The sequence below is a fragment of the Oryzias latipes genome, chromosome 1 (assembly GCF_002234675.1).
Source record: "Oryzias latipes chromosome 1, ASM223467v1".
NCBI lineage: Eukaryota > Metazoa > Chordata > Actinopteri > Beloniformes > Adrianichthyidae > Oryzias > Oryzias latipes.
In genome coordinates, this window is record NC_019859.2 from 15,380,043 (window position 1) to 15,403,703 (window position 23,661).

A 23,661-nucleotide genomic window follows, 5' to 3' on the forward strand; every position below is an offset into this window, starting at 1 on the left:
TCCTACTCCATTCCTTCTTCCATCCACAGATGCTACGTCTCTACATCTGTTCAGTGTGCAGGTGACCTTCCTAAAAATGGTTACCAAATAAATTAGCAGAGAAAAGGTCTTATCACCTTCCTGCTCTTCTGTCAGCTTTGCTTTTATTTATTTTTCCAGAGGGACAAAATGTACTGGTACACTGACTGGATGCCTTCCTCACAACAATGAGCTACCGCTGAGGTTAATGACAAATGAGAAGGATTGAGACCAACTGTCCAGGATGTCCCCTGCCTTCGCCCACAAATAGCCGAGAGGGACAGAGAAGGTTTAGAAGATGGATGAATGAATGAATGAATACATAAATGAATGAATTAATAAATGAATGAATGATATTACTATTGTTAGTAGAGACTGTTTAGTGTTTTAGTTAAACAAGTACATAAGAAATGTAAAGAAATAGGTAAGAAATTAGTTTTAAAGTTGATTTTGTTCATTCACTGCTTAAAGGTCAGACTTCCAGTTAATAGATTACAGCTTTGACTAATTAATCTTCCTAATTATGGCTTTTGATCTCCTCTTCTTTACTTTTTCTCTTTGTGATTCTTCAATTAATCTTAGGTAATTGTTGTAAAAAATCTTTTGAGTCATAAAATGCACAAGGACCCTGTAGAAAAAAGGTAGACATCAATAAAATCACACCAAACAATCAAAAGGATGCTTGACATTTTTTAAATCACATTTTCTAATAAACTGGAAGTAAATACCGTATCTGAATTTTCAGAAAATACTTTTAATCTTCCAGCGACAGAACAATAAACTATCCGATTTTGCCAAACTACAGAGAACAAGTAAATAATTTTGTTCACATAGAGTGGATACCTGTTTTTCTGGATCTTGCTGCACATTCACTAAATCCTCATCACTTTTACTCTTCCCATTGTATCTGTTAGGATAGGCCTAAAATGAGGTGAAATCTGATGTGATAAGACACTATTAATTCTTGTAAGTCCTTTCAAAAAGTGAGACCATTACATGTGAAAAATTAATTTGCAATGTGATTTTTTTATTAGGGTTAAATATTATAACTCCAGTTAACAAAATTCCAAAAATAAGTATTTCAGAACATTTAAAATTTATCAAAACTTTAAAGTCTAATAATATCATTAAATGAAAAACACTTTCAAAGATTTTCTGGACCTTTATCAGCCAGCCACAACACTTCCTTTAAGAAGACAATCATTGAAAAGCTGCTTGTAACACGCAAAAGGCAAAGAAGCTAAGTGCTGCATTCAAGCTTATTAATGAAAACTTAAATGGATAAAAAAAATGTTTTAGGACACTAGAGAGGTTATAGAGGGAATCTTTAGCTGTGAACTTCGACTGGAGTCAGAGCTTCAAGATGAATCACAGTGTTATCTAAAGCGTGGACTTCAACCATCACATCACATGTGTGAGGTCACTCTTGTGTCAAGATCAAGAGGGAACAGCCACATTAATTTACCTATAAGAAATACATTTAAACATGACAAACTCAAGTGAGCAACAAAAAGGTGACAAAGCTGAACAGACAACCTGAAAAGCAGACACTCAAATAGACTGAGGGTTTGTAAATGAATAGAAGAAAGCTGTGAATCATACTAAACCTGATACTGGTGTGACTATGGGATGTTATAAATCAGCTTGATTTATAATTGGAAGCTTCACTTTTATTTTAATTAATATAGGAAAATAAATATTATTTTTGATGATAACCTTTAAGTCCCTGAAAGTAGAGCTGGAGAAGTTACAAGAAAAACCAGCAAAGAATCCTCTAGATCAGTGTTTTTTAACCAGGAAATTACTATGAATCACTGATCCAAAAACATTCATTTTCACCAGAATATCAGTTTATCATAATCAAAATTGGCCCAGCTTTCATACAGAGTAGTTTGCCGAAAGCTTACTGGAGCTCTTAAAAAAAAAAGCCTCTTCTCAGCATCTTCCATAAGGAGGGCGAGAAAAACGTCTGACAGTAGCTCCTCCCCCACGCGTTGGAGGCGTCTGGTTTCTAAACATACCTTTGGACAAGCATCCAGCAGCGACTTTGACGCGTTTTAAAAACGAAGGCGGAGGACACACATTTTGATGCGTGAATTCCGTCTGATGAGAACAGATAATTGATCTAAATGAAGCACGCGGAGGGAGGGGGGATCCGTGGCACACGTCTGTGCAGAACCGGGTACGAATCACAAATCATCTGTGCTCCCCTAGTAGCTTCCCGCGGGATCCGCTGTCAAACTGTGTAAAAAGTGAACAAAATAATAAAGCTAAAAGATGTTAGTATGTAACTCCCATGATTCATTGGGTTACTGTGATGGCATCACTTACTGCAATGCTAACTGTCATAAAGCACAACAAACACAAATATCTGTTTTAACAGTAGGAGAGCAGTTTGGTTCTCCTTCAAGGTTTGTGTTGAAGAGCAAATGAATCATCAACAGACAAAGATTCCAGTGTTTGGTCCAAGTCATCTTTATAAAAGAAAGAACTGCAATGAAATGAATGACAAATTCAATTTGAAACTATTCACTTTTGAAAAACTTTAAGTTAAATTTTAATAAAAGTAACAACAAAATATAAAAGAAACAGCATTAAGGTGAAGTGGCCACAGAAACATTTAAACTAAACTGAAACAATTTGATCAGCCAAAAAGAAATAAAACATTTTTGTTAAAGTTCCATTTTTAGTTTAGACAAAAATAAATTAATAAAAAACTAATAAAACTTCAGCGTGTTCATGTTTTTGTGTAGTTGAAGCTGAACTTAAACATGAATATAATGTTGGTCTTTTTTGCCTAAAACTTAAAACATGCTGTGATTATATATTGCTCTTGCACACAAATAAAAAATATTTTAAAAATAAATTACAGTTTAGAAAGAATCTCATTTTACTTAGTTTTTTTGAGGTTTACGTGAAATTGCATAATAATAAACTGAACTACAACTACCTGGGCATATTTTTGAATAATTTAGTTGAAAAGGATTATTGAAAATTATCGCAAAAAATAGCTGCTTGTTTTGGTTGCTGGTGTGCCACAGGATTTCTTTCAAAGGAAAAAGTGGACCTTGGCTCAAAAAAATTTGAAAAACACAGATTTAGATGAACCTTTGAAGACTTGAAATCCTGTGAGAACATGATCCGGATGAATGAGAATCTTTACAATTCATTGAGGTGTATATAAAAGGACTGCACCACTACTTACAAGAATAATATATTCCAAAAATCAAAGATTTGACAGGGCTCTAGATTAATTTACCTACTCTGGCTCCAAAGTCTTTTAGGAAAAAATAAAAAATATATTTGTGTTCTTTGCTTTACATGTTGATTACTTGGTAACTCTTCCTATAGATTTTTTAAAGTTTAGGGTATTTTTATTGACATGCCCAGATGCAATTGAGATTCACAGATTTAATGATTGTTGCATTTCGTTTTTAATACAAAAAAGACATGTTTTCTTTCTCCAGCTATCAAATTTGGTCGAAAGCTAAAAATCAAAACATTTCCCATCATAATTTTGGAACATCTGACCTTTTTGTACTAAAAAACTTAGTGATCCTATAATTACACAAATGTAACGAAAAACTCTGTACAGGCAGTTACAATTAAAGAAATTTTATTCATGACAACAAAAGAGTCAAAACTTGTCCTTTTCCATCTATTGCAGTCATCAGAGAAGGCAGGGTTTTACCTTTGTCCTCTAACAGCAAATATCTATTTTTTGCATGAGAAAAAATGGATGAAGTTCTTGAATAAACTTGGTGGAAGTCAAAAAAATATTAATAAACACACTTACGTTTAAGTGTTGAGGTAATGTGTAAAACACTGTTCATGAATGGGCATATTACAATCATTCTAACATAAAGTATGTACATGAGCACCCACATGACTTTTCTATTGCACAGCATCATCACTGCAAAAGAGGACACTTGATAAGAACATGTAATTAACACTTGAGTAAAGATGATTTTCAGGTGATGCTTTGGACTTTAAATAGCAGAAATCTGTAGATGGAGAGCAGGAATTTGTTTTTTTCCCCCCCCAGAGTAGTTGGCACTTTTAGCCTGCAGATTCAGAGTCCTGCAGCATCTACAGCAGATCAGTTACAACACAGCTGGAGCACTGTCAGAAAGAGCCTGTTATTTACAGAGGAATGACTTGATTAAATAATGACAGACATAAACAAAAAATGGGAATAAATTTCTATTTAAAAAAAAAAAAACATATCTGTGTCAGATACATCTTTGACCTCTCATCAACTTAGACACTTCATGAGGGCAAAAGGTGTACATCCGTTTACTGATATTTCGAAGCCATCACTTTGTTTTCAGTGTCTTTATCTTTATTCCATGAAAAGTGCGACGTAAGCTCAGCTTTTTACAATGTTGGAAAGCGTCCTGCAGACAGAAACGTCTGACAAACCGATGACCGAGAAGTGTCCAAGAAAAAGTGCTTCATTCTTTTTTTTTATATCAATAAACATTAAAAGTAACACTCCTATAGCGAACATCTTTAAATATCTTTTTTTTTTGATATAGTGCAACAACAGACGGATAAAAAAAGGGGGAATGCTAATATTAATCTGCAGGCAATCAAAGCTCTTTAAACATCTAATAAGTTTTTACATTTTCTTTTGCCACAGAAGCAAAACAGTTAGGAAGGCAACTCAATGATTGATGCATGAACACAAACATGCCAACATTATACACAGCGCTCTTTTATAGAAATAAATAGCAGAATTATCTTTTACCTCTTCTTAAATAATTTCCATCTCTATATGACTCTGATGCACAGTTAATATAAAGTATCTATTACTCAACTGCAATTTCAACACTACTGTTATACTTAATATAATTCTCTATGTTTATCTTTCATTCACCTTTGGAAAAAACAAATTTGTATATAATGAAGACCTGTAAACGTCCAACATTCCCACTCAGAATTTGACATTAAAATAGTATATAACGTTACATGTTGATAGATTTTTTTTTCTATGCAAACCTTTTGTACAGAGTTGCTGATAACGTAAGTAAGATTGTCAAAAACTTAAAATCAGCAGGTGCTTTTGTCCAGATTGTCCCAATGGACTGTCAGTATTTATGTGTGGGGTATTAATGGAAGAACATCATTTCACCAGAAATAAATAGTTTTTACAAGACCATAATCAGAAGCTGGCTTGTTTTTACATAAACATTTTTAAATATTTAATTTAAAGAGTTCACTTAGCACTTTTAGAAAGTCGACGTGTTTATTTTTTATTTTTTTTACAGTAATCATTACAATCATGTCTGCAAGATTTCCTTTAGTATAATTGCAGTACGGTAAAGGAATATTGCACTTGTTTTTAAAACTAGGGGGAACATTTCCAGACAGATAATTAAAAAAAAAAAAGCTGTGCAAAATAATTCTAGCCTTTTTTTTTGGTCCACATTGTGAGGTAAATCTCACAAAAAATGCTGGAAACAGCTACCCATTAAAAGATTGTTTATGTCCCTAGCTCCCTGTTGTGTCTTTCTGCTTTAAAACGTGTAATTTTTACAACCATAATGATTTGCAACAAACGTCTGGTTGGTGATCTGATGTGAGAAGATCTCTGACCCACAGGGATTAAACTCCTAAAAAGGAAACAGCGTGTCACGGCACTGTCCTGTTTGACTCACAGCAGTCACACTCAGAGGGTATTGCTAATCATCCTTTGACATTCTGCAGATATAATTAGATCACTGTCATCATTTTGTGGACGCTTTTTTTGTGTGTGTTTATTTTTGTTTCAGGTTGCAAAGGATGAGTCTGCATCTGTATGAGAGATGTCATTACATGGAAATACCAGCAGATGGAGGCAGAGGATCTCAGACTTGTGTTTGGATTGGCCCTGGTGTGTTTGGAAACTCAAACCATGTAGGAACACATTCAGAGTGGGATTATGTTCTGGGAGAGCTGTTTCCATTCACATCAGTCCCATATATTGCATGCCCCTCCCCCATTTCCCTGTTATTGGCACAGAAGAAAACGTTCACTGGACATACACAGTTACAAACATAACACTGCCTTCTGTATTCTGACATAAACACGTCCCAACAGGACCGATGACCCAAAAACACTGAGTCCAGATGAGAGACTTGGTTCTGTCCGCATGTGGAAGCAGAGGATAGTTAAAAGAGGTGATTTACATGGCTGCAACGCTGCAGAGAAGCTGTCTCTACTTCCTCCGTGCATGGAGCGGCTGCAGCACTTCTGAGTTTCTGGGCGGAAGCCTAAAAAGCTCATTAAGTTGACCTTTGTGTTCACTTTCCTCCTCAGCCGCACAAAAGAAGCTAACCCATTGAGTATGTGAGGTCAAAGCTCTTGGGAAAGCTGCTGTTTTTATGTACATCTTTTCAAATTTACTTGACAACCGTCCTCTTAGCTGTTGAGACTGAAGGTACTTGATGTATGCAGGAAGAGGAAATGCAGCTCCAGATGCTGTGTGCGACGACAGACCCCTTTTCTGAAATAACCAACACCACAAAGGAGTCCGAGAGTTGCTGTCGTTCTGGAGTTGTTATTTCAAAACTGTCTTCTTATTTGAAACACGTAACCGCTGCGAGTCTGATGGCAACAGAAACCTTAAGTTAGCCTTAATCACATTTTTAGATTTAGATCATTACCTCTCGACAAAAGGACTCAGAGCTTTGGACCAAGTCTTGTTTGTGCTGTTGTTGCACATGGATTCAACTCCGGGAAATAAGCTCTGAGCAGGTGGACCCTTTTTGAGTAACGGCAGCTTAGATTTGCCCTCTCAAGAACTTAGACATCCACCAAGAGGGTTAGCAGAGACTGTCTGCTTTCACGTGGAGAATCTTGGAGAATCCAGGCCTTTTCTTCAGAGCCTGAAAGAAAACAAGAAGTGTATTGATAAAAATGGTAGGATCTATTATATTCTAAGCAATCTTTTCAACTTTTCAGTTGATGCGCTAAAATGACTGAGCTCTAGCAAACCTATTTTTTCATTAGCTCGTTTTTGCAGAAAGAAGAGCCAACGAATCACATCTCTTTGCAACTTTTGGAAGGCTTGTTACAGTGTGCCTCCTCTCACTTTCCAAAAAAACATACTGGAGTCTGACTCATCCCAACTCACAAACAAAAGTGGACATTCCAAAGCCTTTCATATCTCAGATTTTGTGTGGTCAGCATTGGAATAGCTCAGAATAAAACTCTCCTGGTGTGAATTAATAGCGGGACACATACACAAACAATCACCAGGCTTCACTGGCTGCTACAAGGGATCCAGGAATCCAACAAGACCAACTTAAAAAAAAAGAGCCCAACTAAACAGTATTTAAACAGCTAATACATGTTAGCAATTAAACCGATAATTCAACGTCTCTGTTGATGAATGAGAGTGTATCCAGTGAAAGAAGAAAGAAGGGCATGCAGTTGACATGTGGCATTGGCAAAAGGTTTTTGTTCCAACTGATGGCCGACTTCAAGTTGGGCTGCCACCAGGTATGTCATGTCAGAGTGCAGTTTAATTGGTAGGTATGGAAAATGAAACAGGCGTTGCCTCTGACAGTATGTCTTAACTGTTAAAAATGTGCCTTTAGAAGTTAAAAGACAACTTTTTAGGGCATTACGACCAGTAACAGCATCTAATTGGCCAGTTTATAACTTGAATAACTTGCACTACAGAAAACAAATCATGAAAGGCAACCAGAGCAAGAATGGTTATTCTGACAAATATAATGACAGAGTAATTGTTGTTTATTTCTGAATAGATGGGATTTTTGCTATTTGGAGCCAGCATGTACTTCGTGTTTGGGGAGGAGTCAGTCCAATTCAATTCAATTCAATTCAATTCAATTCAATTTTATTTGTATAGCCCAAAATCACCACAACAGTCGTCTCGATGGGCTTCGAAGTGAAACATGAACTCAAAAGGATCATGAATACATAGAGTTCAATAGGAAAATATTAAAATGAACTAACAAACTGACTAAGCTATACTGGCATCCCTGCCCTTAGACTCCCCTTCGCGGTAAGGAAAAGTCCTGTCCAGTACTCATATAGTCAGTGATCAGAACTGATGATCATTTGCCCTTATGACTTGCCATAGAGGTAATGCTTAAATCCAAGCTAACCTTTGTAAAATAAAACTCCTATCAGATGAATCATGTGCTGTTCAGCTCCAAAAGAAGCAGCAAAAGAAGAATGTATTTCACTTTAGTCGAGAATCTAAAATGACGAGAAACATAACACTTCTGTTCAAATGTTTACAGTAAAATCTTCTCTGAACATCAAGCTCACTTGGCAGAGCAGCTACATGTCCACAACTTCTGCATGACCAGCCTGTTACACATGTAACATATCTATACTGTGAATGTTCTGTGAGACACAAGGCTGTTTACCTGCAGCTTGTTAACCATCTCATCAAAGAGTTTTCTCGCCTCTGGGCTGTTGGGATCCTCAAAGTAATCCTCGATTCCAATCTGAACCACAATAGATTTAAGGTTCCGACAAACACCTGTTGAAATTTAAAAGATTTAAGATGCATGGTGACTTCAAAAAAGAAAGATTTACATAGTGTCAAAATATATAAAGCAAAAAATGACAGAAGTTTGACAAACAACAACCTTTCTACTTTTAGATTAGAGTTCTTTAATAAAACAGACAAAAAAAGAGAAATACTGGTACATCTCTATTTGTTTAAGGATTTTATAAACTTACTGTTAAAGTGGAGGAGGGCTTTTGGGGTGACTGGTGTGGAACTTAACACCAGCATCTCCAGACCCTTCAAGCCTTCTCTGCAAACTTCTGCTGCCACCTCCTGGTTGATTTCACTCACATGGTCTAACTCTAACACCTGAAGGCGCATGCAGTTCCTTGCTGCACAGACAGAAGAGATGGAGATGTAAAGGTAGGATTGAAAACTTTGCAGACTTGCATAAAGACATTGTGTTCTGTTTGTCTTTTTTATGGGCTAGAAGGATTCAAAGGTTTGTTATAAAACAATTCCGGACTTAAAATGTTAAAACAAAAGACTGGAGTAAAAAGGAGCCTAAAAATAGTAACTGTAGTTTATTTAAAAAGCCACAAAAGGGTAAATTATAAAGACACAGAATTTTTTAAATCCAGATAAACAACATTCATCATTTGGTGTATGTTTATTTTCTGATAGTTATTTTTAATCATAACCATGATATTTTTAATGAAAATAATCTGAATACATTTTAGATAACTGATCTGTATGTGGTATGTTATTATACAAAATAGTTATTTCTACTTTACATAATTATTAAGTAATTCATCATTGTCATGTGATTTATTGATTCTTTAGCATACGTAAAGACCTGAAACTGAGTTGGTAAGGCATTGATATCAGATGAAAAGTGATGAACCGGATCATGATAAATTATGTTAAAAAATAGTTATTGTAGAATAGGGATGGGATTATTAGAAGTTCCCTTCTTTCCACTCCCTTTCAAGCAATCTTTAATTTAATATCTAATTATCCTAAGTTTGATATGTCTTTGTATGAATGTATGAATGCTGATTGTATTGTTTAGTGCATTATTCCTTGATTGCTTAAAACAAACCATTCCAAATCAAATCAAAACTTAAGTTAGAGCAAGATAAGTTCATAACAATATAAGGCAGAAGCAACTTACATGGAATATATTTGTTTTTATGTAACTTAGCTTTTTTTTCCCCTCTTTTATGCTGTTTGTATTCCACCTCAATGTATTATAAATTAGACCAGAGTAAAAGTACAGCCACAATATTGTGCTACGTTTACCCAGGGAGGCGAGTCCCTGAATGCCACATCCAGCTCCCCCCACTCCAAGAGCTCGTAGGTGGGGCCAGCACCTCCCAATGGTCTGCAGACATCGGTTACTGAAGCGAGCAGGTTGTTGGCTGGAACCAACCAAAAATCCACCAAAAAGCCATATTAAAGAAAGCACTCCATATATAAGCAACATTTTACAAAAGTATTATAAGTTTTTAAAGCATATAGTACCATGGATGTAATGGAGCCACCTGCAGAGAAATAATGTCTCTACAACCTGCACCAAGGGCCCAGATGACCTCCTGACCCACTGGATCTGTGGCACTCCTTGGACAAAACAGCAAAAGTACAAAAAAAGAAAAAAGAAAAATCAAAAAATGTTTTTCACCAAAGATCACACTAACCTCACATTTCCTATTTAGCCTTTTCTTGCCTTTCTATACCTGGAACACATTAAAATAGGTTTAAATGGAGGAGTTTTTGTGCCACAAAAACAGAAAACAATTTTTTTTAAAAATGGGTCAAAAATGAGCTTTCATATACAGGAGGCTGTACATGAAAGATGTGTGAAATTATGTATTCTTTAAAATCAATGGTCCAAGAAACACTGCACATTTACATATTCCCTCCATTAGAGTGTGCAAGCCATTCAATAATTCAAGGTGTATGGAGAATTCAGCCATAAGGGGAAACAAGGAGAGCATTGTTGAAAGAAAGTGTCATTTATCCAAACCAATAATTCATTAGACGAGAAAAACCTTAGTCAAGCAATGCACCAAAAGTCACACATTTGTTGAGCAAATGAGAAAATCTGTCTGTAACTAAAGCATGAATGAAAGCATCATTTAGTTGAAAAAATTCAACGCTGTCAAGTGCATTGCCTTTTAAACAAGACTGACACTCTGCACAAACCCACTGCTGTGAAACAAAATGGTACAGAGGAGGTCTGACCTTTGTTTAATGGGAAATGTTGGGAGCAAAAAGCCACAGTGACCCAATATAGTTTCACACAATCAAATGCGTTTTCAGAAAAAAAATGAGACAAAATAGCGTGTCAAAGAAAGCGGTGTGAACAGACATGGCAGCACTAAAAACGACATTTTTAAATGTATAAGAAATAAAATACAACTCCTAAAGCCCCATTCCATGAAAATGATGTTTTTGATGTTTATAACATGTTCTTGTGGCATTTCTCTGATGATGGATGACACATTTAAAGAAAAGGAAGCTTAAAATTGCATTTCTGAATATTTTATTTATTAAAATAGTTGTGAATCAGGAGCAAATAAAAAGGGTGATGAAAAGAGAGCTTATTTAAGCCATAGAAAGTACACTGGGCAGGCCACAAGCCTCCTGCTCTGAGCTCTCAGCAACGGGGAAGGGAAGAGGGGTGGGGTTGCATCACACTAACAGTTCCGCCCACAACTCAGAGACAAATTTCTAATAAACTACTGCCGCTCTGCAGAAACTATGTCCTAGAAAACCACACAGGCTCTTGTGATTTCAGTTAATCATAATGGGAACACTTTTGAAATTGAACAAAATATGATCAAAGTGGGTCTTTCAGTTTTGATCATGACTTACAAGTTATAGACACCTTTATTCATCTTGACGGTCTTGTGTGCGGTGTCGTACCTGTACGTCACGGCCTGAAGGGCTCGGCAGAAGCAGCTGGCCAGCCAAAGGGAGCGATCAGTCAGAAGATTGGGACAGTGTGAAATCTTCAGTATGAGGAGGTTACTTCCTGTGGCTTTTAACAAGGCCTCCAGACCCTCCTCAAGACAGCCACTGGGAAATACATTCAGAGAAAAGTCAGGAGGAAAAACACACTCTACTGTTTTTGAGAACATTTAAATCATGAAGAGTTTGCTTCTTTTTTCTTTTAGAGCAGCATACATTATAAACTATTTCATTTGTATGAAACACAGATTTTGAGAAAACATGGATGCTCTATTACACAAAGGGGTTGTTATATCACTCATTTTTGCACCATTTGTTTCCAAACTCACCTGAAATAAACTACTACAATATTCATTGGCAAAACAAATAAGTTCCAGCTAGTTTGACAGTGAAGCCCAGAAGTTTCTTAGCCTTCTAGAGTGGATATAAATGTGTTCACTAAACTCTGTTAGCTGATAGAAAATATAAAAACTTGAGTGCAAAGGGAAGTTGGCACTAACATTTGAAGAGAACACTTGCTTCATCCCTGCCTACAGCTCTCACCGTGTGCTTTTAAGGTAGTCGTCCTTGGACTCCTTCTTTCCCCGCTGTCTCGGTTTGAGGTTTTGCAGAATGAGAGAGTGCGTCTGAGTGCACCACTGGGATAATGTACACAGGAACTGAAAAAGCAAAATGTTGACACGTTAAAGCATACTGCTCCTTGTTCTCCCGCACTTAAACTCAAAAGCAAACCTTGACATCTCACCTTAGAAGAAATACGAGCGTTTTCTAGCAGCACCCTGGTCCACACGGCTGGGTGGCGTGCCACAAACCTCCAGTTGCGGCAGACCTCGGCTGCCCTCAGCAGGGTTTTGGTGTCCAGATATGTAAAGATGCAGAAGAGGGCTGCACGGATCTTCAGGATTTCAGGACTGATGACCTCGTTGGATTTGGAGGGGCTCTTTTCATGGCGGCATGACTTGCTGTAAACTCCCTCAGACCGCCCTGTAGGAAGAGATGTCTTTCAACCTTTAATACAGTTACCATGCTGCCCTTATGATGCTCTATTGGACTGTGTTAGTTTCACTAATTGGTACACAAGACCCTTTAGTTTAATAAAACGGTAAATACCAAGATATTCGGAACTTCAATTTTGTAATATTAACTTCAAAATTGTTTGAAAAAGTTTATATAAATTTAATATTATTTTCTTCCTACACCATGTGGGTCTGCAACCTCAGACTCCAGAGACATGTGGATCTTTTACCCCTCCATAGTTGCTCTCTAAATAATGCAAAATAAAAAGTTTAACTTTATAAAATAAGCAAGTAGTAAAGTAAAAAGTAAGTCAAGTAAACTAATTAGAAACTTTATTTAACAAACAGTTGAAAGACACATTAAGTTGAACTAAAACATTTTGACTTATTTATTACGGAAAATAAATAGAAGGTCAGTAAGCACAACAAGAATTAAGGTACACCAGATTATAAAAAAAATGTCTTTTTAGTTTTTAAACAAACTCAAATATTTTAAGAGTCTCTTATGGTTCAAAAAATACAAAAAGGGTCACTTAATTAGCTCTGATTGAATTTGGTTTTCTTAGATTTAAAAATATCTGTCTGAGATGCACCACAAACTGTCAAATAAACCGATTTTCTAAAAATTATTACACTATACTACTACCACTGGGTTGATTATATTTTATTTTATTTTATAAGAAAGTCATGTAAACCTATGTCAGCTCTTCTCTGAAAGATTTAAAATATTTGTATGTCCCAGTTCTGAGTAAATGCCAGTTTGGTCACTAAAGTTTCGAAAATCTGTCATTTGGATACATTTGTTGTAATCCAAATCCTGCTGGTGATCAGGTTATACGAAATAATAATGGGAAAATGCACGGTAATCAGTTTTAGTGCTAGTCAGGATAGGGGAAAAAATCTGATCACCTTTCCAGGTCTGCTGCCATCAATCATGGCATTTCCTGTTGTGAGCCCACTGTTTGTCTATCCTTAAAGACCAGAGAAGTCAGTGTTTAACCGATTTCTTCCCATTTTATGTTACTTGTAACTTGGTACAAAATATATGTGATATTAAAATGCCAAAACACACTTTAAAAATAACATTTTGTTCTATTTATACTGATGGAGCATTTAAAAAACAATTCTAAACGAGTTTTCTTGAACGCATGTCACAAGCCTGGTGTGTCCGCAGCTCAACAGTTTCAGTTACTCCCAGCGACGTCTCAGACATCTGTTACCTGCGTTAGGGCGATATGCGGCCCTGCCGTGGTGGGGATAGGGTGCGGCAGACTGCTGGACCTCAGCCACAGCTCTCCTCTCCTGTTCCCACATCTCCACTTCAGACTCCGTAGTTCGAGAGCCCACGTCTGAAATGTCTCCCTCATCCCCTTCGGTGCTGTTCCTGTAAGGTCGCCGCTGCCAGTTCTGGATGGCCTGCTTCCGGAGTCCCCAGTTTCTCGAGCCGCATCCAGGAGAGCGCTCATACCCTCCCTCACCTAGCCGGCACTGCATCTGATAGTACTGCACCTCTGGACACTCCTCCATGGGATGCATCTCGACACTGTCACTGTCGTAGCCTCCAGAGCCCTGGGAGACGGACTTGATCCTCCCCGATGCACTGCAGCAGAGACAGGGGCATCGGACAGCTAAATGAGTCATTTTGAAACATAAAGCTAAACTGGAAATTGTTTGAACAAATGACAGTATAAATTAAAAACAATAACTTCAATCAGTTTGGAATCTGGCAAGTCATAAAGTAACTAAATTCATCAAACAGCAGCTGTAAAAAGCTTGTTATTCTTAAAAAAAGTATTAAACAATCACAGATGATGGTTTGAACAGTCCTCAAGTGAAAGACTACTTGTTTGCCAGACATTGCTACCATGGGGTTGCCAGGCAACCAGCAGAAACTGAGATCCCCCAAAGCCAAATCCAAGCAGAATATTCTCAGACTTATACAACTAAAAATTCTCAACTCGACATACTCAACATATGTTGTCTTCACTTTTTTTATATCTGTTTAAGTGTAGTGTTTATAAAATTACATCAAAATACTTGACCATTATTACTATCTGAATATTTACAAACGCTGCATTTATGGGAAAAATCTTTAAGTCGAATTCGACTGATTTATGCAATCATGCCTACGACGAAAAATCTAAGTAAAACTGAGCAGTTTAATTATGTTAGACTTTAAATCACTAAAGAATTATGGTTTTAAGCAGCTCGAAAAATAACAACAAAAAGAGAAACTGTAAGGATTCAGTGTTTATGTTTATGTATATTATTTGGATCTTTAAAAACCTTAAAAGAAGGAATAAAGTTGAAACCTTAAAGTATGAATCACCTTTTTGATTTTCAGAATAAAGCTTACATCCTAAAATTTTACACACAGGGCAAGGTATTTTGATTGACAGGTACCAGTCAAATCTGGGCTAAAATAGTCTAAAAATCGAAGGGAATACGTTTTGTAAAAATATCTGCCAAAGGTTTGAACATTTAGACTCCTGAAAGCCCTGCCCAAAGACAATGGATAAAGGTATTAATGTATAAAAGCTCTTGATTAACTAACAGCTAGTTCAAATCTCGGCTGCTCTCTTCTTGACAGAGACGTGGAGGAGAAGCTCCAGAGCAGATTTCAAAATTCTGAATGAATATTTTTATCTTTATCTCTTAATGGTTTCAGTCCTACCTATCTTTCAGATCTTCTTTTGCCATACAGACCCCTTAGAAGTCTCAGATCTTCACAGGCTGCATTTCACCTGTGGAACAGTTTCCCTGAGGACCTGAGAGCTGCTTCTATTTAAGAGTTGTAAAACACAAGTTCAGAAACTATCTTTTTAAAATATATTTTACCTAATGTAGGGCGGGTGTTTTACATCTTCTAGTAATTTATTTATTCATTTTACTCATTCATGTTACACTTAGTTTTTAAATATCAATTTCAATTTTTTTTACTTATTAATCTAATTAAATTAACCTATACATTTTTTAAACATGCATTACATTACAAATATTTTTTATTATTTTACCTGAATTTTTTATTCATGTTAATCTTTATTAATTTATTTTATGTTAATAAATAATATAAAGATAATAAATCTTTCTAGCATTTGTATTGTTTTATATTTTCCTATTTTATCTCCACTTTTACCTCTTATTATGATTTTAATGAAATTCATAAAGCCCTCTGAGTGCTTCTCCTATTTATTTTGTTTTTTCTTTTATTTATATTGTGCATATGTTTTTATTTCCTTTTACTTGGGTGATGTAAAGCCTTTGTGTTGCATTACATAAAAAGTGCTATACAAATAAAGTTATTGATTGATTACAGATTAATTACCAGATTAGTCTCCAGATTGTTGCATCATTCATGGTGATTATAATTAATCAACTATTAAAGCTTTTACATCATATCATAAGTCTGTTCAGAACCTGACCTTTTCTCCAACTAAGGGTTAGAATTACTGATCCATGATAAAGCAATAAAGCTCTTATTTTAACTCCAAGGCAGACGGCTCACAGGCGGGTTTTTGGCAACCCTCTGTGTGTGTGTGTGTGTGGGGTGTCTGTGATTCAGAGGGGAAGGCCTGACAGGGTTTGTGTGACGTCACAACAAGAAACACATTCACACACCAACAGGGGATGACAGTTGGGTTAGTCAGAGTTGCAAGGGCACAGCCATGTGTCTGAGGTCGGATGTCAGCGAGTGAGAAATCCACATTACATGACGGAACTGCTGCTGAATGAGAGCTCATGACCACAACTGTAATTGACTCATTCACAAGACTAGCGATCTATGTGTGATTTACACAACATTTTAGGATTCTTTTGTGTGTCATGAATTTTTACCATTACAAATGAGGCATCTGAGGTGCAAAAACCATCAACCAAAATCAAGTGCAGCAACTGGCTCTTCGGTTCAAACGTTTTCATTTGCATTTTGATTTACCAACAAATTTAATCAAATGAAACTTTACTTATAAAGCACCTTTTATACAACAGAAACGCAAAGTACTTTGCAGACTTAAGAAAATTATAAATGAAATTACAAAACACACAGGGGGGTTTTTCCGTACTGCGAAGGAGGGTCTAGGGGCAGGAATGCCAGTTTAGTTTAGTTAGTTCAGTTTAGAATCTTTCTATTGAATTGTATATACTCATGATCCTTTTTATTTTATGTTTTACCCTACATTTATTCGCACAAAGCCCATCGAGACAACTGTTGTTGTGATTTTACGCTATACAAATAAAATTGAAGTTGAATATGAATAAAACTCGGGTATAAAAATAAATAGAAATAGAAGTATTAGTAAAAAACAGAAAGTGAGACAGAAGTTATTTTTTTCCCCTCAAAATTCTGATCAAGTTAGATTTTAAGAGAGTTTAAATATGTCTTAAACAACCTTGAACTAGCTCAAAGCAGCAAAAAATTAACAGCCTGGACAAGAAATAAAGCATTTCCGTTCAGTCTTACAAAACCGTAAACTTTGGTTTTGGAAAGGAATCCTTGACTCCAGCAATATAAAACAAACAAACAGATACAAGATATAGACCACTTACTGGTTTAAAATCATTTAGAAAAAGAATGAACAGGAGTTACTTAGTAGTCCTACCGTTTGCATATATGTGTCCTCACACTCACAGTGAACTTCTGAATAAAGTTTTCTTTAGGCCAAAGACAACAACATAAAAGTCTTAAATAGGGGTGTAATGATTAGGTGACATAATTAACAATACACACGTGATGGCAGCAAAAAATAATCAATCATTCCACTCCAATATGTGGAAACGCTTTGAATTTAGCAAAGAGGCGTGACCATACAGTGTTGTAGAAAGTTCTAATAATGTTCTCTTTGGATTATTCTGAAGTGGAAAAACAAAAAAACTAAAATGTAAATAGATTTGCCATTAATTCTTGTTTACTTGTTTGTTTCTTCACATCATTTTTTCTTTATTATTTTGCAAGAAAAATACAAGGAATCTGGAAAACTTCAGCTCCACTCAGTATCCAGGTATTCATCTCTGAGGTACATTGGTTGACCTTTTGGCTAAAGATGTCCAGGATCGATTTTAAGTCAGTGGATCTGATCGAATTGCGTCGTTCTAATTGAACCAATATTGACTATGAATCAAATCGGCAACCACAAATTATGACATGAATTAAAACATTGCTCAAATGACTCACTATACTGCTAAGGTGAAAAGATGGACCATGTTCAATTTCCTTTCAGCCTACCCAGTGCTGGGGGAAGAACGTCTCTCGGAAACTTGGTACATTCCTCTTGTGCTTCCAGAGAGGCTGGAGTTCCTCTGGAGAAAGAAATGCAGAAAATGCTGTCAATACCCACAAACACTGAAGGCTTTGTCTTTTAATGCACTTCCTGACAGATTATAAGTGTACAGCAAAAAGTGAAACTGAATTCCCATTATTTTAATTGAATCATTATCTGACATGAAACAGCTGCTTGCTGCAATCATTGGAAATCTTCCTAAATGTGTCTCGACAGACAAGCTTTTTAAAAGGCAGAAAGTAAAATGAAAAACTGACTTTGCTCATCTAATTACAGACATTACTGCTTTCGTTACACTTCATTTAAGGATCATGTTATCAGATTTAAACTTGAGGTCTGTAGCTGAGCAGGGCAACAGGGAAATGAAGACTGACAACGACTTGTCCGTGGCATGGAAGACGACTATTATCAGGACTGAGAGCATCACGCCATCGTAATGTTGACAAAAGAAACACAGAATGCACAAACTCTTATCCTTTCTTCAGCGCTTCAGTGTTCAGCTGCCTTTGATCATAAACTGACATGAAAATGTGAAACAAACTCAAGTATTCCCTTTGAAACACCAAGAAATGACGCACATTACTGGAAAATTAATTAAAAAACACAATAAATGCTTAACTGTTTTTAAAATATTACAGTAAGAAATTAAGATTGCATTGCAAAAACATGCAATCTCACCAAGTATTTTTGTCTAGTTTCTAGTTTTAATGTCTTTTTACACGCAAGACATAACTACCTTCGTCATAACTTTTTTAGTGAGAGGATTTAGTGAGATGTTTAATCCTTTTATTTTAAAACATATTTTTTAAAGCAGAATTCTAAAGAAGCAAGTTGTTTTGACCTTACTTCATATTTTTTATGCAGACAATGGTGAACGGTGAGTACACTTCAAGAGACAAGCTTGCTTGATTTAGGGAAACTGGAAAGTTTACTTTGACTCATAACACAGAAGAAATGCATTTTACAACACCTGGACAGAAGTTTGTAAGTAAACACACATTTACGTGTAATTTTTTAAGACAGATTTATCCTAAAATGTGTAACTCTAGTCTTTAAAATGCTTAGAAATACAGATAGTTGGACTGTTTTACTGCTCAAAATAGTATATATTATTTGTCATAAACATATATACTTTAAAGATACAAAACTATTTCTCAGCAATACACACTTAATATAAGACATTATTTCCAATAACCAGAACAGTACACCCATATATGAGTGTTTAGAGCTAATTTTCAAGATTCAATTTAGTCTTAAAAGGGCAAGACATCACAAATTCTATTAGGAAAGCTTACCAAGACAAATTCTACTAGTTCCCCTGGCAGATTTTTTTCCACTCATAGCAACATTCGGAATTCAATATTTTTCAAATTGTTTTGAAAAGGACATTTTTTGGAGCATAAACTGATATACACAATACACCTGCTGGCTTTTAAACAGGATTTCAAAGATTTTGTGGTCCTTGATGTGCAGCCGGACTCACTTTATTTGCTTCTCTATTTCACACAATGTGCCTGTGCACTGAAGTGCCAACTGTCTGCACAAGTGCAGACACACACACACACACACACTTTGTGTGAAGCTGCGGCAGGTGGACCTTTGCCACAGAAAGAAAAATGTGCAGAAACCCACACCATGCCCCATTCCTTTCTGCCCTTCCTTTTAACTTAACGGAAAAAAGAAAACGGAAACAGGCAAAAAAAAAAAAGGTTCACTCCGGGACAGACGGTAGTGAGGGCAGAATTGAGGGGATGTAACACCAAAGCTGTTCTTCCCCCTGTTTCCACCCGTTACTCAGCTAGATATTAACAAGCGTGCTAGCAGGAAACAAGCAATCTATCCCTTTCCTCACCGTCAGCCCTAAAAATACCTCTGCAGCTCTGAAGCCTGTCTCCTCAGGAGACGAGGGCAACCTTGCTAAACCCAGATGGGGAGATGATGAGGCAGGCCTTAAAGGTGAGTGGAGGGTGCGGTGACACTTCTGGGTTTCCCTTGGCAGCATCACATGGCGTCAATCAATGCAAGTGTGACTCCACACGCGTTCCATAGCATGCAGACTTTATCCCTTCACACTGATTAATGTGTAAATCGACACGTCATTCCAATTTTGAAATATATTTGTAGAAAGATGAAGGAAATTCTGGAGCATCTTTGGAAGATGTATTTTTTGATGAAAATTGTTAAGCAACCCATAACGCCGACACAGCTTCTTGCTGCAAGTGTTGCAGGAAGAAAAAAAAACAGTATCACATCTGATTAAAAATCATGTTAAAACCTTGAGGGAGAGAAGGAACTGGTTTCCATGGCAGCACACGGTTTTAAAATGTGAAACAGGTCACCTCTTTTTCTACAGGTCTCGATAATAGGAATGTTGGGCATTTTAAGGACACCTCTGCCTACCATTAGATTATTTTCTTCTTGCTGTGTGATATAAGACTGAGTAGGGGAGAAGTATCACAGTTCCAGTAGTACCCAGCCAGGAGAAAAAGACACAAGAGGCTAGTTTTTATGTAAAACACACCATCTGGAAAGGGCAAATTGTTACAGACCTTTATTGTTGGATGCTGAATGCTGATCAGACGAAAACTCCACTTCCTGTTTCACATACCGTAAATTTATAAAAAGTCCAAAGACCCTTTTTTAAACATGTAAGACTCGATCACATCAATATTTATCTGATCAACTAATATTTGTATTTCAGGTGCTCCGAGAATCTTTAAATAAATTAAAATCCAGACATCAGAAACTCAGAAATCTGTAGTTTGCATTCTTGAGGAGGAGAGTCAGATTTGCATGCAGTCACACAGCAGATGCATGAGTGGGAGACTTGGGTGGAGGTAGAAAAAAATGACAGAAAGTGTGGATCAACTCTTACAATTTAAAAAAAAAAAAACATGAGTCATATTTTTTCCTTCCTTTTAGACATTTCAAACCCTTACATTTATTTGGGCAATTTTCCAATTCTCCTAGTGTATTTGACTTGATTTGAATTGTTACTCAAAGGATTCTAAATGATAAAACTAAAAGCCTAAATCGGGTCGGACATACTGAGTTAAGTTTGATCCGACTATCTGAACAACAATCCAAAAGAGAGTGATTGGGCGGGGCAAAAGGAAAGCCAGTCACACAAAGTAACCATACACCTCCAATGTTGCCCAAATTTGAGCACTGATTAGACCAAAACAATATATCACACACAAACAAATCAACCCCCCCACAGTTGTTATGACCAGAAAACAAAGCAATAAGCATGAAAAACGTTTAAGACCATTATATTTATCTTGGGGTAAATTGGGCTTTATAATATGGGAGCCGATGTAAAATTGCTCACACCTTTCCTTAACAAAAAAATTTTTTTATATTAAACTAATTCTTTTGAACAGTAAACTAATTTAAATTTTGAACTTATGAAACAAAGTTAAAGTAGTTCAGTATTATGGCAGCGATATCCAGCTCTTGTGTGTGGTGCTTTACGATGTCATTTCACAACCAAAAAGTTTAAGTACAGATCATCAACAAATTTTTTTTTTCCAGTTTGGTAGATGGAGGGGTCTCAGGAAAAATACAAATTTACATAATTGTATTGATTCGGATGATAAAAAGTGTAAAAGCAGAAAACGCCAAATGGAATACATTCCAATAGACGGGTTGTTTATAATATCATGTCATCCTGATGAAGTCAGTTGTTAGAATAAATTGAAAAAACATCAGCAGCTTATAAGTTTGTAAACCTCTACAGTTTTAAGTTTACAAACCTCTACAAGGCCGCAGAGACTGTAGAGGTTTTTAAGAAGAGGCTTAAGACCTACCTTTTTAATTTTGCTTTTAGTTGATTTTAACTGCTAATTTATTCTATTAGGTTTTAGGATAGGCTGTTGTATGTATTTATTTTCATTTTATGCATCTTATTCTCAATTTTATGTTTTTATATACATCTCATGTCTTTAATTTTAGCATCTTATCATGATTTTAGGCCCAGTGTTTCTTGTGGGGATCTTTTCTTCCAGGGCTTGCCGGCTTGGTCGGTGGTTGTTGCTGCAGTTGTCGCCCTTGCTGGGGCGACTGGAGTCTAACTTTGCAGCTTCACGGCTGTAAAGTGGACTCCAGTGCTGTCCCAGTCTGGGTGGGCACTGTGGCGACGTTCCTTTGGCCAGGCTGGCTCCTGGTATGAAGAGATTCCCGTGTACGGTTTCCTCACAGCAGAGCCAAGCCTTACTTGTTTGTTTATTTATTTGACTTTACTTTACTTTACAGTTACATAGTCATTATTCATTGTACGTGGGGGCCATGGGTCATATGTTTTAATGGGGGGTTTAAGGGTGGGTTGGGTTTTTACTGTGATATTGTGTGTTTTCTGTTTTTAATGTTAAAGGGCTTCGAGCTGCGCAACTGCATGAGGAGCGCCATTCTATAAATAAAGTTTGATTGATTGACTGATAAACACTGTGACATCTTTTCTTAATTTTTAAATGCTGAAATGTGGTTGAAAGCATCCACACTTTGCATTCCCAAATTTGATGAATGTATGGAATATCAGATGTTGCAGCTCCTCAAAAGATCTGGAACAATTTACCAGTGATTTTCATGAAGAAATATTACAGCTGTATGTTGTTTTAAAGACCCGCTCAAATGAAAATTGTGTTTTTGACATGTTCTTGTGGCTTTTTTCTGATAGTGGAAGACATGTAAAGAAAATTAAGCTTAAATTACATTGCTGACTATTTCTTTATTCAAATCAATGTAAATCAGAACCAGACAAAGGAAGCTGTTTAGAAAGGGGTTATTTATGATGTTGGAAATATACTGGGAGAGCCACAAGTTCCCTGTTCTGCTCTATTCAGATGGATCCACTTGTAGACAAATAGACCCATGTGAGTCTTCATTTTCCTCGTCCGAGCTGGAATCTGGCTCAGATCTATACAGCTGGATAGCACCCGTATTGCTCACCATTTTTTTTGCCCCGGTAATGTTATGTGTGGGTGTGAGGGGCTCTAAGCTGGTGGCAGAGGAAGGGGGTGGGGTTGCTTCACACCAACGGTCCCGCCCACATATCAGAGGCAATATTCTAATGGACTCCTCCCAATCTGCAGAAACTATGTCCTAGAAAACAACTTTTTTTTCTTTAGTTTGGCTAAAAACAATATAATCATAATTACAATGAGAAAATGCACAATACCTTCAAGTGTCTTCACATATCTGGATCCAAACGAAGACAATGTTAATTCGGCCAGGTTGAATATCTCCTTTCCCCAACATTCTCCCATGTCCAATATGGTACAGATTTAGGTCTCAGTTAAACAAAACCCAACAGTTTAAAATGAGATTAAATGAAACTAACTCCAATCTAGGAGACTCTACGAACAAAACAGTAAGCTGCTCATGATGACACAGTGTGGTGTTTTTTTGTTCTGTTTCCTGACTGCCTCTGTGTTTTGCAGGTCAGCTGTCACTCCTCCTGGATGGCCCCTCCCTTTCCTGCCTGGTCTTCTCTGTGGAGGAGTGCACAGCTGCCTGCACTTTGCAATCATGCTTATTTAAGTTGATGCTACTCAGTCCTCAGTGTCGGTGCGTCCCTGTTAAGTCAGTGGTTTTCCTACTCAGCCAACACTGAGGTCTGCTTTGTCCTTTGGCATTTTCTCTGAGCTTAGTTGTTCCCTTTTGTTGACTTTTGCAGTTTTCCCTCTCTTGAGGAGTTTTTTTGTGATCCCACCTTGTGGCGCTTTCTTTTAGCATTAAATCGCTCCTAAGCGCATTCCTGAGTCTCAGCCTGATTCCTATCTGCACTTGGGTTTCCGTCCCTACAGCCGTGACACATGATGAGAAGTTTTTCCTTTTCTGAGACAGAAAAACATCTGAAAGGTTTGAGAAGACTACCGTCAGTAACTGACGTTTCATGACTTTCAAGAAT

The 23,661-nt window shown here is 36.7% G+C and overlaps 1 protein-coding gene across 2 annotated transcripts in view; it reads right to left on the reverse strand.

Annotated features, from left to right (window-relative positions):
* Positions 1 to 3,617: 3,617 nt before the first annotated feature.
* Positions 3,618 to 23,661, reverse strand: part of fbxo41 (F-box protein 41) — a 46,857-nt gene continuing 26,813 nt past the window's right edge. For both annotated transcript variants that reach the window (XM_020703410.2, XM_023957195.1), the window contains exons 5-14: positions 17,699 to 17,772; positions 13,698 to 14,077; positions 12,207 to 12,445; positions 12,005 to 12,120; positions 11,417 to 11,569; positions 10,013 to 10,108; positions 9,791 to 9,909; positions 8,722 to 8,880; positions 8,403 to 8,518; positions 3,618 to 6,887 (exon numbers count right to left, since the gene is read on the reverse strand). In XM_020703410.2, coding sequence (XP_020559069.1) covers positions 6,825 to 6,887; positions 8,403 to 8,518; positions 8,722 to 8,880; positions 9,791 to 9,909; positions 10,013 to 10,108; positions 11,417 to 11,569; positions 12,005 to 12,120; positions 12,207 to 12,445; positions 13,698 to 14,077; positions 17,699 to 17,772 — 1,515 coding nt within the window. In that variant the 3' untranslated portion in view covers positions 3,618 to 6,824. The remainder of the gene's footprint in view (positions 6,888 to 8,402; positions 8,519 to 8,721; positions 8,881 to 9,790; positions 9,910 to 10,012; positions 10,109 to 11,416; positions 11,570 to 12,004; positions 12,121 to 12,206; positions 12,446 to 13,697; positions 14,078 to 17,698; positions 17,773 to 23,661) is intronic.